Source organism: Martes martes (genome assembly GCF_963455335.1).
Source record: "Martes martes genome assembly, chromosome: 6".
Taxonomy (NCBI): Eukaryota; Metazoa; Chordata; class Mammalia; order Carnivora; family Mustelidae; genus Martes; species Martes martes.
In genome coordinates this window covers 97,313,910-97,331,299 of record NC_137893.1, presented here as the reverse complement: position 1 = coordinate 97,331,299, position 17,390 = coordinate 97,313,910, and the positions used below count along the sequence as shown (strand labels likewise).

Here is a 17,390-nt window from a genome sequence, read left to right as displayed (position 1 = left end):
AGAAGCAGACTCCCTGCTGACCAGGGATCCTGATGTGGGACTCGATCCCAGGATCCTGGGATCATGACCTGAGCCGAAGGCAGATATTTAACCAACGGAGCCATGCAGGCATCTCAATAAAATCTTTTTTTAAATAAAGAATCTTAAAATTTCCACTGTACCTCTTCTGCCGTGATGGGACAGGGTATCCAATGTTTGGGAGGTTCAGACTGTGTCCTGGAAACATGGCTGACTGCATGTTCTTTGAGCCGGGGTTAAGTTCTGTCTGGATGGTTGCTGTGCTTAAGGCTTTGTTTTTGACCTGCCATAGCTCTGTGCCCACTGAAGGAGGAGAAGAAGGATCTGGGGTGGTCCAGGTGACAACACAGAGGATACAGAAGACAAGCCCACCTTTAGGAGGATACTTTCGCATCCAACTTCCTACCACAGAGATTCCTGGTAAAGGGACAACTGGAGGGCACCAGTGTCTCATTTTCATTTTTAGGGGCATTCTCGGGCAAACAGCATCCTGAGAGATTGACAGGCAGGGTGACAGTCTTAAAGCTGTTTTGTTTAGTTTCCAGCGTTTGAACATGGCCTTCTTAAAATTAAGGATCTGGACAATAATGATACCATATCACTTAATACGATCCCAACTTTTTAGTTTTGTGGATGTGGAAACTGAGTGGATTAGCTTCCTGGGGTTGTCACAACAAATCACTGCAATCTTGGTGGGTTCAAACAACAGAAATCCATTCTCTAGAATTTCTGGAGGCCAGAAACCCAAAATCAAGTTTTCAGCAGTGCCACACTCCCCCCAAGGGCTCAAGGGGAGGATCTCTTTCCCAGCTCTTCCAGCTTCTGGTGGCTGCCCATATTCCTTGGCCACTCACTCCCACTCCTGCTGCCGTGGTCTCATAGTTTCTTCCTCTTCTGTCTCAAAACCTCCTCTGTCTCTCTCTTATAAGGATACATAGGATTGCATTTAGGGCCTACCTGGATAACCCAGGATAAGCTGTTCCTCTCAAGAATAAGCTGTTCCTCTCAAGATTCTTAACCACATCTTCTGCAATATAAGATACACTCTTTTGCCTCATAAGGAAATAGTCATAGGTTCCAGGGATTAGGACACTGACATCTCTTTCTGAAGGCCCAGTATACTGGAGCTTGCCCAGAGGTCACACAAACAGTTGATGGCAGGTCTGGATGTGAACTTGGGTATTTGATTATTAGGTCAGTCCTCTTCTCTCTAGAGTTTCCTAGGCCAATTTCCGTGGTAGCCATCATCCTTCCAAGCCAAACTCCATGGTGACACCATATGCTATTGAGAATTTGAGTGGTCATAAAAGTGTAGAAAGAGCTTTCAGATGTAATTGGCATGGAACCTTTTCTAAATCCTTAAGAATACACACATTTCACAAAGGATAAGGAATAGAGGTGATGACACTGTTTATTTGGTAAGACCCTAGGAGAATCAGAAGGGAGGCTCAGGAGAGGTCGAGGGTGGCTGTATAGAAATTGGCACATGGTCCAAAAGTCTTATGCCCTCCCAAGAAGAAAGATGGCTGGGCTTGCAAGAATCTTCTTGGGTGAGAGGAATGGGGTTTTTACTCTAATAGGGCCACTTAGGACAAACTGAAAGCTGTGGGCTATTGGAGTCTGATAAATGGTGAGTAAGTGAGAGCGCCCTGTGTCTCTGAAGTCCATCCCTGGGTCATGCTTCCCTTCTCATGAGCTGCAGCTTATCTGTAGATACTCTTCCTGCCACCGCGTGTTCTGTTGTGATGCCCTTCACATCACTGCCAAACAATCCAGGGAAGTCAGCCTTAACTAGGACTTGGGAAATGGTAATGGCCTCAAATTATCTAAATGTGGAACAACGTTTTTTAAAAGGAGCATTTTGTTTGCATTTTAGAAATACACTGGTCTTTTCTTAACCCTCCCAGGCCTTGTGGACTTCGAGAGGAAGACCCTTGAGGAGTTAGAAGGCGTTTCGGGTTAAGTGAAAACCCGTCTCGCTTGGTTGGCCAGCTTCTGAATCTTGTTGGGTCTCATTTTCTTCATTTCTAAAGCAGGCATTAGGATACCTAAATGGCCCACCTCACGGGACTTTTGGGAGTAGCTAATGAAATGGAAACTTTTGGTAAAGCAAGAACCAGGGTTCAAACACGAGCAGGGCTTAAGCACAGAGCGCTGTTATTTTTCTGTGGGGATGTGGAATGGGGAAGCAGGTGGTTGGGCTTAAAAGAATTCTAATAGAGAAACCAAAGTTCAATGCCAACATTCCTCAGCTGGGTTGGCTAAGTTTTTATGGGTGTCAGCTGCTGTGCGCCTCCCCCACTCCCTGTGAAAGGTGGCCAACTTTTCTCTGTTCACAGGGCCAGCTAAATTTTTCCAGGGAAAACCCACCATTTAATTAAGCTTTCAGGCATTACCAAGGTGTCTGGAGTGTATATTTGGAGTTGACAGTAGAGAAGGCTTTGTCTGATGTGACGATGCTCTCCACTTGCTATGAGTTGGGATACTGATTAAAGCTATCACAATATAAAAAGTAGGCATCTCCTTGTGTTTGCCTTAGGAAACACATGGTTAACTGGGCTGGGGTTTCACTCAAAGGCACATTTTGAACTTGAGGGTCTCCTCTATAATTAGTGGGCTTCTTGACATTTATTCTCTGTTATTTTAATGAGGAAACCCGGTGCAGTGGAGTAATTAGTATCTTGTATGTTTTATATCAAAACCTTATTCCACAGATGTCCCCGTGCATGTATCAGCTAGTGACCTTCGCAGGCTCTTACAGAACAATGCTGATTACTTCACATCTAGGTACCTCAATGTCAGCGACTTTGCTGTAACAGAGGATCTAAAGTCTTGCTACGAACATGTGTGGACCCTCTCCTGGTCCACCCAAGTTGGAGATTTGCCCAATTTCATTAGGGTATGTATGCTAGTGCTGTGGATTTGGCGTGCAGGAGCAATTTTGTTAAAAGAAAATCAGAATTATATGGGTGATAACTGTCATGAATTATTAATTTTGTTGGAATATTCAAATATTCAGGAAGGTTTCAAGGCATGTTTTTTATCTCATTCGTTCAATTGCTGATAAAGCAATTTAAACCCAATGTCTTCTTCCCTAACTCAGTGTAGGTAGAAGTTGTTGGTCAGTGTCCATCGTACAATGATTCTACATCTGTTATTGGATAATTTAAGCAGATGTGATTGACTTAGATTATCATGGAGGCAGATGGCACAACAGAAGGAAGTTTCGAAAAGGATTTGCTGTCTCTGGATAATGACAAAACCAGATGCTCTTGCATATTTAGGGTTTTAAAAAATAATCTAATGATCATCTAGCATTTGGTTATTATAAAATGAAACCCAAGATAAAATTTTATCCCCGTTATATGGTATTGTGGGTCATCTGGTTTTCAAACAGAATACTGGGGTAGAGATGGAGGATGGACTAGAGTCATCTCATAGCACATTTCCCCTTACCTTTTATTTTATTATTTTGGATTGCAAACATATAAAATTGAAAAGCACATAGAAACAGAATATCTCAAGACAGAGAAGGTTGTTTTTTGTGCTTTTTTTTTTTTTTTTTTTGGCAGCTCTACTGACACATAAATATTCCTCTAGTCTACTGGGGCTTTCATTAACTGTTACTTACAGTTAGGTTTCTAGGCTTCACCCCAGTGTCACCTTCACTTTCTAGCATCTGGTTACCTGAAATTTGAAAAGACCCTTTATCATGAGGTTTAGACTTCTATTAGATTAGACTTCTGTTCCGTGACAGAATTCACCAGAAATGTAACCATCTCAGGTCTCTGATGCAAATCTGACTGGAGTGGACCCTGCTGCAGCCATGCGTGTGGTGTATGATGGTGGAGTTTTTCTTGGACCCATATTTGGAGACATGTTGGTTACCGCCAACCAACACACTCAGGTGAGAGTGCACTGGCCACCCAGAGTACAAGCACCACTTTCAAGAGTCTCAGCCCAGTATCCTGGATCAGTTTTCTGCTCCATAAAAGAGAGACAATTATGGCTGTCCCCTTTCTAATCCACGGTGCATGAAAAACAGTTCGAAAATAGAAGCGCTTTGTAAACACAGTATCCTATTATTATAATTATTGATGCTGTAATTATGGTCCCCAAAATGGCGAACCTCTATAGCCACATAGGATTTGTTACCTCCATGTAGTGGCACTGGAAAGTAAATGAGCTAAGTCTGTGCCTTTTCTCCTTAAAATGTCCTTTTATCTTTTCCGTCTGCCCGTAGTCCTGTTATAGGTCATCTGCTTTTAATTTGAGAAAATTTTAAAATGTGAAAACTATAAAGAATAATGTAACCAGCACCTGGGTATCCAAACCAAAGGTTAATAATTGCCAGCATTTTGATAGATTATATTTTTTGTGTGTTTATGAATAAAAGAGAACATGAGAAATAACACTGAAGTGTTCTTTATCATGTATGCCTTCGTGCCATCCCCACACCCTTTCCCTCCATAAGCAAACAGTATTATAAATAGAGTGTGTGCTTTTAATCCATATTTTATATGTAGAGCATCAAACAAGTCCTATTTTTTTCACTTTCCCCATCTCCAAGTATGGTAGAGTTCTACTGGATTAACATTAGTAACAGTGAAAGGAAGAGTCATGTAGTCTCTTACTGGGGACCTACCATTTTAGGACAAAAAGACCCCAAGCCAAAGGCCCAAGTAGACTATTTTCCAGTTGCATATCCATGTAGTACACTGCAAGGAAGGTGCCTGCTTTGTTGGCATGTACCAGCAAAGGAAAGACTTTTCACAGATATCCGGTTGAATATAATCTAGAGTGATAGAAAGTCATTGGATAGTTTGAATTTTCTTAAACTTACTACAGAGAGGAAATTTACTCAAGATTTAGCATATTTGATTATAGAAATGTTAAGTTTCAGCATAACAGCCATCATTTTAAGAAAGCCTAACATGCTTTGAATCATTCATTAGGGTTTGTTACTGAGAAATAGAAGAAAGAAAAAAAGAGTCATTAAACATGTTAATTTGGACAAATTTCACAAGTGCTTTCTGAGTACTCTGGAGCACATGAAAGGCATACATTTGCCTTTGATTATTCTGCCTTTTTTCCAGGTGGTTGTGCGAGTGAATGACATACCTGCCCATTGCTCAGGTTCCTGTTCTTTCCAGTACTTCGAAGAGTCAACTCCCCAGGTCCATTCGGTGTGGTATTCCCTTGGTATGATTTGTGAGTTGGCATTGAGACGGTCATGACTTCAGGCTCAGTGATTTGTTAGAGGCCATGTACCTGGTGATGGGTAGACAGAAGGGGCATCAATTCATGGGGTGGATATTAAGTGATACAGCAGAAAGTATATTTTTTGTTCAATCTAAATGATATGGTTATCGTTTGAAATGGAGGCAGGTGGAGGTGTTTTTTGTTTTTTGTTTTCTTTTTTTGAGAGAGAAAGAGACTGCACACCTGAGCAGGGGAAGGGCGGGAGGCGGGGGGGAGGGAGAGAGAGAATCCCAAGCAGGCTCCATACTGAGCATGGAGCCCAATGTGAGGCTCAGTCTCACAACCCTGAGATCATGACCTGAGCTGAAACCAAGAGTGAGACACTTAACCAACCGAGCCACCCAGGTGCCCTGAGACAGTTGGAGGTTTGATGACCTAAAATGTTTTATTCTCTTTGTCCCTTATTTTGAAATGTTTATTTTGATTTTTTTTTTCATTTTTTAAGAGTTGAGTAGTGTTCTCTTATTCCTAGTTTGAGAAAACTTCAGATGGGGGCTGTACATTGCAATAATAAATATAGATGCCCAATATTGGAGTCGTCATTCAACTCCTTGAATTTTGGGAGGGGAAGGTGAGAGGGAATGAACATTTGACATTAGACAGAGTTCTCTTAAATGGAGTTATAACATTGAGAGATGACTTTGTTCTTTTATTTATTTATTTTTCCTTCTTTAAGATGGTGACATCCACCTACTGGTTTATATTTTTGGAACTAGTTTCTCTGGGGACCTCCAGGCCGTGGAGGTTACGGTGAACAAAACGATCTGCAGAGTTCTTTTCTCAAACGAAACGAACGTGGTCTGTCAGACCGACCTGCTGCCGGTCGGAATGCATCGGCTCTCCGTGGTGGTGAGGCCTTCTGGTCGTGCCATCAATGCCAGTGGAGAAGCCCTCTTCCTAAATGTGGAGCCCAGACTGGTTGCTGTGGAACCTTCCAGAGCTGCAGAGATTGGTAATCTGGGGAGCGCCCCACCCAGCACCTGACCCTCTGATGCTAGCGTGCTTGCCGAGAAGCAGGAATGCAGTCAGTGTCACGTGATAAATTCCATACCCGCTGTGGGTCACAGGTTTTGTTTTCGGTCATCAACATTTTTTTCTAATGACCTACAGCCTTTTGAGCCCTTAAATGAAGTCACTTGCCACATAAAGGATCATAGTTGGCTGAGGGTGTCAGGCATAACTGGGTCAGTCACTGAGGCACTGGGACAGTTTGGTCCAGGGAAAACAACAACACTAGGTTGGGAATTAGGATATGGGCCTGGGTTTTTGTCCTGCGGAAGTCAGATATGTGACCTTAGGAGTCTTGATTACTTTTATGGGAGGCAGTTTCCTAATAACAATGACGGTAAGCACGGTATCATTTATTGAGTACCTCATCTGGGGAGTCGCACTCCCTAAATGCCTAGAGCTGCCCCAAAGATGGAATTACTGTCCAGTTTTTTGAGGTGAGATGATGGTGGTTTGAAGAAGAGTGACTTGTCCAAGGCTTTCCAAAGGGAAGAGGTAGAGTTGAGTACAAACGGGGATTTTCAAAGAAGCTCAGCCTCCTGCTTCTTCTATGCTATCCTGCTGTTTAGCTATGTGGTGGGCCTAATGATGCCTAATTCACCAGCCTCCTACTTTTGTGTGAGATTAAAATGAGCCAACAGATGGGAAAGGACCTCGAAAAGTAAAAACATTTGCAAATATGAAGCATAGGTCTTACGTACACAAATGTTTGTGGAGTGATGTATAATTGGGTCCTTGGCCAGCATGCAAAGCCAACTACTGTCTAACCAGGGGGGTAGACCAAGGGCAGTGGGTCTGATCGACACTGACCTCATGGATTGTAGGTTAGTGCCATGGAAACCAAGGATCTCTCCATGCCTTCTGAGGGACGCAACCAGTTAAAAACAACCCCGCCAGGTTGTAACAATGTCCGGAACACCCACGCTTATATGTGTTAATGTATGATTTTCAGAGCATAAAACTACTTTCCTTAATGTTTTGGATTTTTGTCATTTCGTCATAAAATGGTTTTATTTTCTTGGTCAAAGAACTGTGGCTTAGAACATTCTTTTAAAAGCAGCATTTCCTGCCACAGGCTCATTGCTCAAAGGCACAGCTCACTTCTGGCTTGACTTTGCCTAGCAGAGTGAATTGTGAGGCCCAGCCTGCCACATCTCTGCACAGAAACAGGGCAAGCTTGCTCTTAATTTTTCGGTGGTTTCAAGCAGGGGCCAGATGATATGGGGTGCTCGGGGTGAAAGAGCATATTCTCTCTGAACTCGGTGATTATTGGTTTGAATTTAGGGCCTAAAATAGTGTCTTCGGGGATTCATAAGGGGCTTTGATCTGAGAAGGCTGGCTTTTGCAGTTCAGGTCACACTAAGCCGCTCCAGCTCCTCTCCACCCCCCACCAGCTGGATTGCGCAGACCTCGAGCGCCCACCTTGTCATCCTCACTTCCCCTCTGCAGAGTGCTTTGCACAGGCAGAGGGGGCAACTCTCCTGTTTTCTTGGGACTGAGGGGTTTCCCAGGACATGAGACTTTCAGTTTTAAAATGAGGTTGTGGAACTTTTGGTGCTGAAACTCTGAAAGGTCCCAGGCAAAGCGGGGTGAGTTGGTCACCCTCTCGATGTGCTGCATTGGCAATCTGCCTGTAGTGCAGGGACCTGTCTGGGAGAATTTGCTTCATCCTTCAATACTTTAGTAAAAGACGGAAAACTCCAAGAAGGGGTAGTGTCTGGTGGGTGCAGGTGAGCTTTTAGTAAGACTAAGGGAAAAGGGAAGGAGGGAGAGAGAGGCTCTAGCTCCTACTTTTCTAACTTTCCCTATGTAAACTTTCCCTATTAACCCTTCCTCTGTCCTGCCGCCTACCTAGTAGCAACCAGTGTCAATCAATCAGTCACTGGACCAATCAATCAACATTATAAAGCCCTGTGCCCGATACTGAAGATCTTGGCTCTCAAAGCGTGGTTCTGGACCAGAGATATCTGCATCCTCTGGGAGCTAGTTAGAAACACAGTCTCCGGCTCTATCCCAGACCTCCTGAATCAATTTGCACTTTAACAGCATCCTCAGGCAATTATTAGGAATAGTACAGTTTGAGAAATGCTGCTATGGGGAGTTTAAAGAGGACCAGATCGAGGCCTACCACAAAGAATTTACAGAATAGCTTTATATGTAATGAACACATAAAGTAATATAATTAATAACATTCGAAATCATCACTTGCCCATATGCAGAAGCACACTTTTTTTTTTTTTATTTTTAACAGAGGGAGAGAGTGTGGGAGGGGGAGGAGTGGGGGGAGAGGGAGAGAGAGAGAATCCTCTGCTGAGTGCAGAGACTCTCTGCTGAGTGCAGAGCCTGACATGGGACTTGATCCCTGGACCCTGAGATCATGACCTGAGCCGAAATTTCCATGACCTTGTCTTCCGGATCACTGTTACATTCTTCTGCATCCTGGAATCTGTTGATACCCCCTAGTGGGTTTTTAAAAATTTAGGTTATTGTATCCAACTCTGATTGGTTTTTAAAAATATATTCTATCTCTTTACTGAAGCTCACACTGAGTTTTTCCATTCTTTTCTCCAGTGCAGTGAGTTTCTTTATGATCATTACTTTAAATTCTTTATCAGGCATATTACTTTTCTGGGTTTCCCTTAATTTTTTTATTGCATTTTTTTCTTGTTCTTTCTGTTGGGGCATGTTCCTCTGTCTCTTCATTTTGGATGACTTTCTATGTTTGTTTCTAGGGATTAGGCAAAATGGTTACTTCTCTGCAGAGTTGGGTATGATACCCCTCACGCAGACTGTCTGTGCTTGGAGAGTTTTGCTGACAGGAGCTGTGGACATATATGCTAGTTACTCTTTTAAACCGTGACTTTTTACAGAAAGAATGAAGAAACAAGTAATAATAAAATTTTAAAAATAAAAAATAAAAAAAATAAAATGGAAGAAGAAAAAAGAACAAGAAAGAACAAAACAAAACAAGACAAATTTTCAAAAGTAAAAATACAATAGAACAGTATACATTAAAACACCCCCCCCCCCCCGCCAATCCACAGCTGGTTTCTGTGCCCCAGCACCACAGGATGGCTGGCACTGGCTCACGGACCCTGGGATGGCTGAAGTCACAAACAAGCCAAGGTGACTGAACATTCCAGCTATGTTGTCTGGACCCTACTCTGGTCTAGGCTTTTATTGCGGGGTGGGAATGTGAGATGTGTCCTTCTCCAGTCCCTGTGATCTGAAGAACTTTCTGGCACCAACCACTTGGCAGAGTTTTAGTGTTGTCTCTTACATGCTAGTTGTTCTTTTAAACTGCAGGTTTTTTTGTGTCCCCAGGGACAGAAGGATCTGTTCCTGGTTTTTCAGTAGTATTCCTCGCCACAGCCATTTGTAGTGTTGGGGTGGAGGTCTTGTTACTGTCTTTCTATATCTCTTTCTGTTCTCTTGCCATTCTCTCTGTCTTTGGTTGTTTAATAGCTATTCAGTTGGCTCTCAGTTCTTCTTCAGGAGGAATTGTTCTATTAAGAGATGTAATTTGGTATGTTCTGTGGAGGAGGCGAGTTCAGAGTCTTCTTAAATTGCCGTCTTGAATTGGAACCTATTATTGTGATTTTGATTTTGATTTTCCAAATGACTAATGATGTTGAACATCTTTTCATGTCCTTATTAACCATTTGTGTATCTTTGGAGAAATGCTTATTTAAATCCTTTGGCCATTTAAAAAATTGGGTTATTTGTCCCTTTATTATTGAATTATAAGTGGTCTTTATATATTATGGATATGAGTCTCTTATCAGATATATGAGTTGCAAGTATTTTTCCTATTCTGTAGGTTGTCTTTTTATTTTCTTGATATTATTCTTTGGAGGACAAAAGTTGTTTTTTAATTTTTTTGAAATTTTAATTCTCATGTAGTTAACATACAGTATTGTATTACTTTCAGATGTAAAATATAATGATTCAACAATTCTATATATTACTCAGTGTTCATCACGATAAGTATACTCTTAATCCCCTTTACCTATTTTATTCATTCCCCCACCCATCTCCCCTCTGGTTTATTCTCTATGGTTGAGACTGCTTTTTGATTTATCTTTTTTCTCCTTTGTTCATTTGTTTTGTTTCTTAAATACTATATATGAGTGAAATCATATGGTATTTGACTTTCTCTGACTGGCTTATTTCACTTAGGAATATACTCTCTAGATCTCTCCATGTTGTTGTAAATGGTAAGATTTCATTTTTTATGGCTGAATAATATCCTGAGATCAATCAATCTATCTATCTATCTCACATCTTTATCCATTCTTTATCCGTTGATAGACACTTGGGTTACTTCCATAATTTTACTATAGTAAATAATGCTGCAATAAGCATAGGGGTGCATATATCCCTTTGAATTAGTGTTTTCATATTCTTTGGGTAAATACTCAGTAGTGCGATTACTAGATTGTAGGTAATGTATATTTTTAATTTTTGAGGAACCTCCATACTATTTTCCACAGTAGCTGTACCAATTTTGCATTCCCATCAATAATGCATGAGGGTTCTGTTTTCTCCACATCCTCATGAACACTTGTTTCTTGAGTTTTTGAGCATAGCCTTTCTGACAGGTGTGAGTTGATTTGCATTTCCCTGATGATGAGAGGTGTTGAGCATCTTTTCATGTGTCTCTTGGCTGTCTGTATGTCTTCTTTGGAAGAATGTCTGTTCATATCTTTTGCCCATTTTTAAATTAGATTATTTGCTTTATGATGTGAGTTGTATAAGTTCTTTTTTTTTTTTTTTAAAGATTTTATGTATTTATTTGGCAGACAGAGATCACAAGTAGGCAGACAGGCAGTCAGAGAGAGAGGGGGAAGCAGGCTCCCTGCTTAGCAGAGTGCCTGATGTGGGGCTTGATCCCAGGACCCTGAGATCATGACCTGAGCTGAAGGCAGAGGCTTAACCCACTGAGCCACCCAGGCACCCCTCTATAAGTTCTTTATGTATTTTGGATACTAATCCTTATCAGATATGTCATTTGCAAATATCTTCTCCCATTCAGTAGGTTGTTTTTTAAATTTTGTTGGTTGCTTCTTTCTATACAGAAGCTTTTTATTTTGATGTAACCCTAATAGTTTATTTTGCTTTTATTTCCTTCAGGAAACATCTGGAAAGATGTTATAGCCAATGTCAGAGAAATGACTGCCTGTTCTCTCTTCTAGGATTTTTGTGGTTTCAGGTCTCCCATTTAGGTCCCTAATCCATTTTGAGTTTATTTTGTGTATGCTGTAAGTGAGTGGGCCAGTTTCATTCTTTTGCATGTAGCTGTCTGGTTTTCCTAACACCATTTGTGGAAGAGACTGCCTTTTCCCCATTGCGTATTCTTGTCTTTTTGTTGAAGACTAATTAACCATATAATTGCGGTTTTATTTCTGGGATTTCTATTCTGTTCCATTGATCTTTCTGTCTGTTTTTATGCTAGTACCATATTGTTTTGATTACTACAAATTTGCAATATGACTTGAAGTCTAGAATTGTGATACTTTGAGTTTACTTTTTCTTTTTCAAAATTGCTTTGGCTGTTCAGGGTCTTCTGTGGCTCCATACAAATTTTAGGATCATTTGTTGAAGTTCTGTGAAAATGCTTTTGGTATTGCATTAAATCTGTATATTGCTTTGTGTAGTATAGATGTTTTAACAATTTTTTATTGTGTTATGTTAGTTGCCATAAAATACATCATTAGTTTTTGATGCAGTGTTCCAAGATTCATTGTTTATGTACAACACCCTGTGCTCCATGCAATACATGCCCTCCTTAATACCCACCACCAGGCTCCCAGTCTAAGAGCATGGACTGTCTTTCTGTTTGTTTGCATCATCTTCAGTTTCTTTCATCAGTATTTTATGTTTTCAGAGTATAGATTTTTTTCTCCTATTTGGTTAAATTTATTTTATTAATTTTGGAGCAATTGTAGATGGGATTTTTTAAAAAAAATTCTATTTCTGTTACTTCATTATTAGTGTATAGAAATGCAATGGATTTCTGTACATGATTTTGTATCCTGCAACTTTACTGAATTCATTTATCTAGTTTCAGTATTTTTTGGGTGGAGTCTAACATTTTCTACATATAGTATCATATCATCTGCAAATAGTGAATGTTTTATTTCTTCCTTGCCAATTTGGATGCCTTTTTAATTCCTTTCTCTTGCCTGATTGCTGTGGCTAGGACTTCCAGTACTATGTTGAATAAAAATGGCAAGAGTGGACATCCCGTCTTGCTCTTGACCTTATGGGAAAAGCTCTTAGCTTTTTAGTAATGATGATGTTAGCTGTAGGTTTCTCATATAAGCCCTTTATTATATTGAGGTATGTACCCTCTAAACCTACTTTGTTGAGGGTTTTTATCATAAATTGAGCTGTGCTTTGTCAGATACTTTTCTGTGTCTATTAAAATGATCATATTGCTTTTATCCTTTCTCTTATTGATGTAATGTATCATGTTTGTTGCTTTGCAAATATTGAACCACCCTTGAATCCCAGGAATAAATACCAATTCATCATGGTGAGTATTTTTAATGTACTGTTGTATGCAGTTTGCTAATATTTTATTGAGGATTTTTGCATCTGTGTTCATCCAGAGTATTGGCCTCTACTTCTCTCTTTCTGTGGTGTCTTTATCTGGTTTTGGTATCAGGGTAATGCTGGCCTTATAGAATAAATCTGGAAGTTTTCTTTCATCTTCTATTTTTTGGAATAGTTTGAGAAGAATAGGTATATACTCTTCTTTAAGTGTTTGGTAGAATTCTCCTGTGAAGCCATCTGGTCCTGGACCTTTGTTTTTTGGAAATTTTTTGATTACTGTCTCTTCAAATTTTCTATTTCTTCATGCTTCAGTTTTGGTAGGTTATATGTTTCTAGGAATTTATACATTTTGTCTAAGTTGTCCAGTAATTGGCATATAATTTTTTATAATATTCTTTCCCAATTCTTTGTATTTCTGTGGTATTAGTTGTTATTTCTCCTCTTTTATTTCTGATTTTGCTGATTTGAGTCCTCTCTCTTTCTGTTTCGACTAGTCTGGTTACAGGTTTATCAGTTTTGCCAATCTTTTCAAAGAACCAACTTCTGGTTTCATGGATCTGTTCTATTGTGTTTTATGTTTGTTTGTTTTTATTTCCTTTATTTCTGCTCTAATCTTTATTATTTCCTTCATTCTGTTGGTTTTAGGTTTTTTTTTTTTTTTTTTGGTTGTTGTTGTTGTTTGTCTGCCTCCTATAGATGTAAGGATAGATCGTCAATTTGAGACTTTTCTTGCTTCTTTAGGTAGACCTGTATTTATGTAAACTTCCTTCTTAGAACTGCTTTTGCTGCATCCCAAAGATATTTGGACCGTTGTGTTTTCATTTTCATTTGTAATTTTTGATATCTTCTTTGATTTCTTGGTTGACACATTCATCGTTTAGTAGCATGTTATTTAAGCTCCATGTATTTGTGGTCTTTCTAGATTTTTCCTTGTGATTTATTTCTAGTTTCATAGCGTTGTAGTCAGAAAAGATACATGGTATGACTTCAATCTTTTGGATTTGTTGAGATTTGTCTTAAGGCCTATTGTGTGATCTGTTCTGGAGAATGTTCCATGTGCACTTGAAAAGAATGTGTATTCTGCTGTTTTATGATGGAATGTCCTGAATATGTCTGTTAGATTTATATGGTCCCATGTATCATTCAAAGACACTGCTTCCTCATTGATTTTCTGGATGACCTATCCATTGATATAAGTGGGCTATTAAAATCCCCTACTGTTATTGTATTAGTATCTATTATTTCCTTTAGGTTTGTTATTAACTCTTTATGTATTTGGGTGTTCCTGTGTTGGGTACATAAATAATTACAGTTGTTATATCTTCTTGTTGGATTGTTCTCTTCATTATTCTATAGTGTCCTTCTTTGTCCCTTGCTACAGTTATTGTCTTAAAGTCAATTTTTTTCTGATATAAGTATTGCTATCCTGACTTTCTTTTGACATCCATTTGCATGGAAAATATTTCTCTATCCCTTCACTTTCAATCTATATGTTTCTTTAGATCTGAAATGAGTCTCTTATAGGCAACGTAGAGGTGGGTCTTACTTTTTTATTCATTCTGTCACCTGTCTTTTTTTTTTTTTTTAATTTTTTATTTATTTTCAGCGTAACAGTATTCATTGTTTTTTCACCACACCCAGTGCTCCATGCAATCTGTGCCCTCCCTAATACCCACCACCTGGTTCCCCCACCCTCCCACCCCGCCCCTTCAAAACCCTCAGGTTGTTTTTCAGAGTCCATAGTCTCTCATGGTTCACCTCCCCGTCCAATTTCCCTCAACTCCCTTCTCCTCTCCATCTACCCTTGTCCTCTATATTATTTGTTATGCTCCACCAATAAGTGAAACCATATGATACTTGACTTTCTCTGTTTGACTTATTTCACTCAGCATAATCTCTTCCAGTCCTGTCCATGTTGCTACAAAAGTTGGGTATTCGTCCTTTCTGATGGAGGCATAATACTCCATAGTGTATATGGACCACATCTTCCTTATCCATTCATCCGTTGAAGGGCATCTTGGTTCTTTCCACAGTTTGGCGACCGTGGCCATTGCTGCTATAAACATTGGGGTACAGATGGCCCTTCTTTTCACTACATCTGTATCTTTGGGGTAAATACCCAGCAGTGCAATTGCAGGGTCATAGGGAAGATCTATTTTTAATTTCCTGAGGAATCTCCACACTGTTCTCCAAAGTGGCTGCACCAGTTTGCATTCCCACCAACAGTGTAAGAGGGTTCCCCTTTCTCCACATCCTCTCCAACACACGTTGTTTCCTGTCTTGCTAATTTTGGCCATTCTAACTGGTGTAAGGTGGTATCTCAATGTGGTTTTGATTTGAATCTCCCTGATGGCTAGTGATGATGAACATTTTTTCATGTGTCTGGTAGCCATTTGTATGTCTTCCTTGGAGAAGTGTCTGTTCATATCTTCTGCCCATTTTTTAATATGATTATCTGTTTTGTGTGTGTTGAGTTTGAGGAGTTCTTTATAGATCCTGGATATCAACCTTTTATCTGTACTGTCATTTGCAAATATCTTCTCCCATTCCGTGGGTTGCCTCTTTGTTTTGATGACTGTTTCTTTTGCTGTGCAGAAGCTTTTTATCTTGATGAAGTCCCAGAAGTTCATCTTTGCCTTTGTTTCCTTCGCCTTTGGAGACATATCTTGAAAGAAGTTGCTGTGGCTGATATCAAAGAGGTTACTCCCTATGTTCTCCTCGAGGATTCTGATGGATTCCTGTCTCACGTTGAGGTCTTTTATCCATTTCGAGTTTATCTTTGTGTACGGTGTAAGAGAATGGTCAAGTTTCATTCTTCTACATATAGCTGTCCAGTTTTCCCAGCACCATTTATTGAAGAGACTGTCTTTTTTCCACTGGATATTTTTTCCTGTTTTGTCAAAGATTATTTGACCATAGAGTTGAGGGTCCATATCTGGGCTCTCTACTCTGTTCCACTGGTCCATGTGTCTGTTTTTATGCCAGTACCATGCTGTCTTGGATTTCAAGCTTTACTACAAAGCTGTCACCTGTCTTTTGATTGTAGTGTTTAGTTCATTTATATTCAAAGTAATTTTTGGTAAGTATGTATTTATTGCCTTTTTGTCACTTGTTTTGTGGTTGTTTTTATAGATCTTCTCTAATCCTTTCTTCTCTTGCTCACCTCTCTCATGGTTTGTGCAGCATGGTTTGTGGTTTTTAATATCGGTGAAGTCTAGTTTGTCCTATTCTTGTTAGTACTTGCGCTTTGCTGTCATATGTAAGAAATAATTGCCTAATTCAGTGTCACTAGGATTTATGTATATTTTTTCCTGAGAGTTTTATAGTTTTAGCTTTTGCATTTAAGTATTTGATTTAATTTTTGCTTATGGTTTGAGGTAGGGTTCTGTATTAATTTTCTAGGGCTGCTTCTCCAGGTACCAGAAATTGGAGGGCTTAAACAATAGAAATTTATTGTCTCACAGTTCTGGAGGCTAGAAGTCAAGGATCACGGTGTAAACTGTGTTGATTCCTTCTGAACCAGCCTAAGAAAATCTGTTTTATGTCTCTCACCTAGTCTTTGGTGGTTTGTTGGCAATCTTTGGTGTTCCTTGGCTTGCAGGAACATCACCCTGATCTCCTCTTTCATCTTTACTTGTTGTTCTCCTTGCTTTTTTCTGTGTCCAAATTATTCCTTTTAATCGGGATATTCATCATAATGGATTAGGGACTCACAGTCCAGTGTGACTTCACCTTGTCTTAACTTATTATAGCAGCAATGACCCTCTTCCCAAATTAGGTCACCTAATTTGAGGTATTGGCAGGTAGGATTGGGGAGGGTGGATATTTCAACCTAAAACAGGGTCCAACTTCATTCTTTTGTATGTGGATATGCAGTTGTTCCATTTTACATATATGTGGACAAAATAATGTAACTTCTTAGAAGTAGAATTGCTGAGTCAAGAGGTTATGTACATTTAAAATTTTGATAATACCAAAATATCCTCTTTAGAGGTTTTATAGTTTATTCTCTGTGTAGCAATATATATGACTATATACTTATCCCATCTTACCAACACAGTGTGTTACCAAACTTTTTGATATTTACTCATTTTATGGAAGAAAAATAACATTTCATTGTAGTTTTACTTTGCATTTAATTTGCTAAGAGAGAAATTAAATATCTTTTCATAAGTTTAAGAGGCATTATATTTTCTTTTCAGTCACCTGTCCATCTCCTTAGCCCTCTTTTTTTCAGTTGGATTATTTTTCTTTCTTACTGATTTTAAGAACTTTTAAAAAATATATTGTGGATATAAGCCCTTTATGTGTTTGTCTATTTCTTTATTATTTTTATAACTCATTTTAAAAATTATTAACATATAATGTATTACTTATTTCAGGGGTACAGGTCTGTGAAGCATCAGTGTTACACAACACCCTGTGGTCACCACAACGCATACCCTCCCCAACATCCATCACCCAGCAACCCCATCCCCCGACCACCCTCCCCTCCAGCAACTCTCAGTTTGTTTCCTGAGATTAAGAGTCTCTTATGGTTTGTC

The 17,390-nt window shown here is 39.5% G+C and overlaps 1 protein-coding gene across 1 annotated transcript in view; it reads left to right on the top strand.

The window, feature by feature from the left end:
• Positions 1 to 17,390, top strand: part of PKHD1 (PKHD1 ciliary IPT domain containing fibrocystin/polyductin) — a 442,956-nt gene that overhangs the window by 40,557 nt on the left and 385,009 nt on the right. The window contains exons 22-26 of the mRNA XM_080805609.1: positions 311 to 438; positions 2,733 to 2,917; positions 3,803 to 3,925; positions 5,115 to 5,220; positions 5,957 to 6,232. Of these exons, the coding sequence (XP_080661735.1) occupies positions 311 to 438; positions 2,733 to 2,917; positions 3,803 to 3,925; positions 5,115 to 5,220; positions 5,957 to 6,232 (818 nt within the window). The remainder of the gene's footprint in view (positions 1 to 310; positions 439 to 2,732; positions 2,918 to 3,802; positions 3,926 to 5,114; positions 5,221 to 5,956; positions 6,233 to 17,390) is intronic.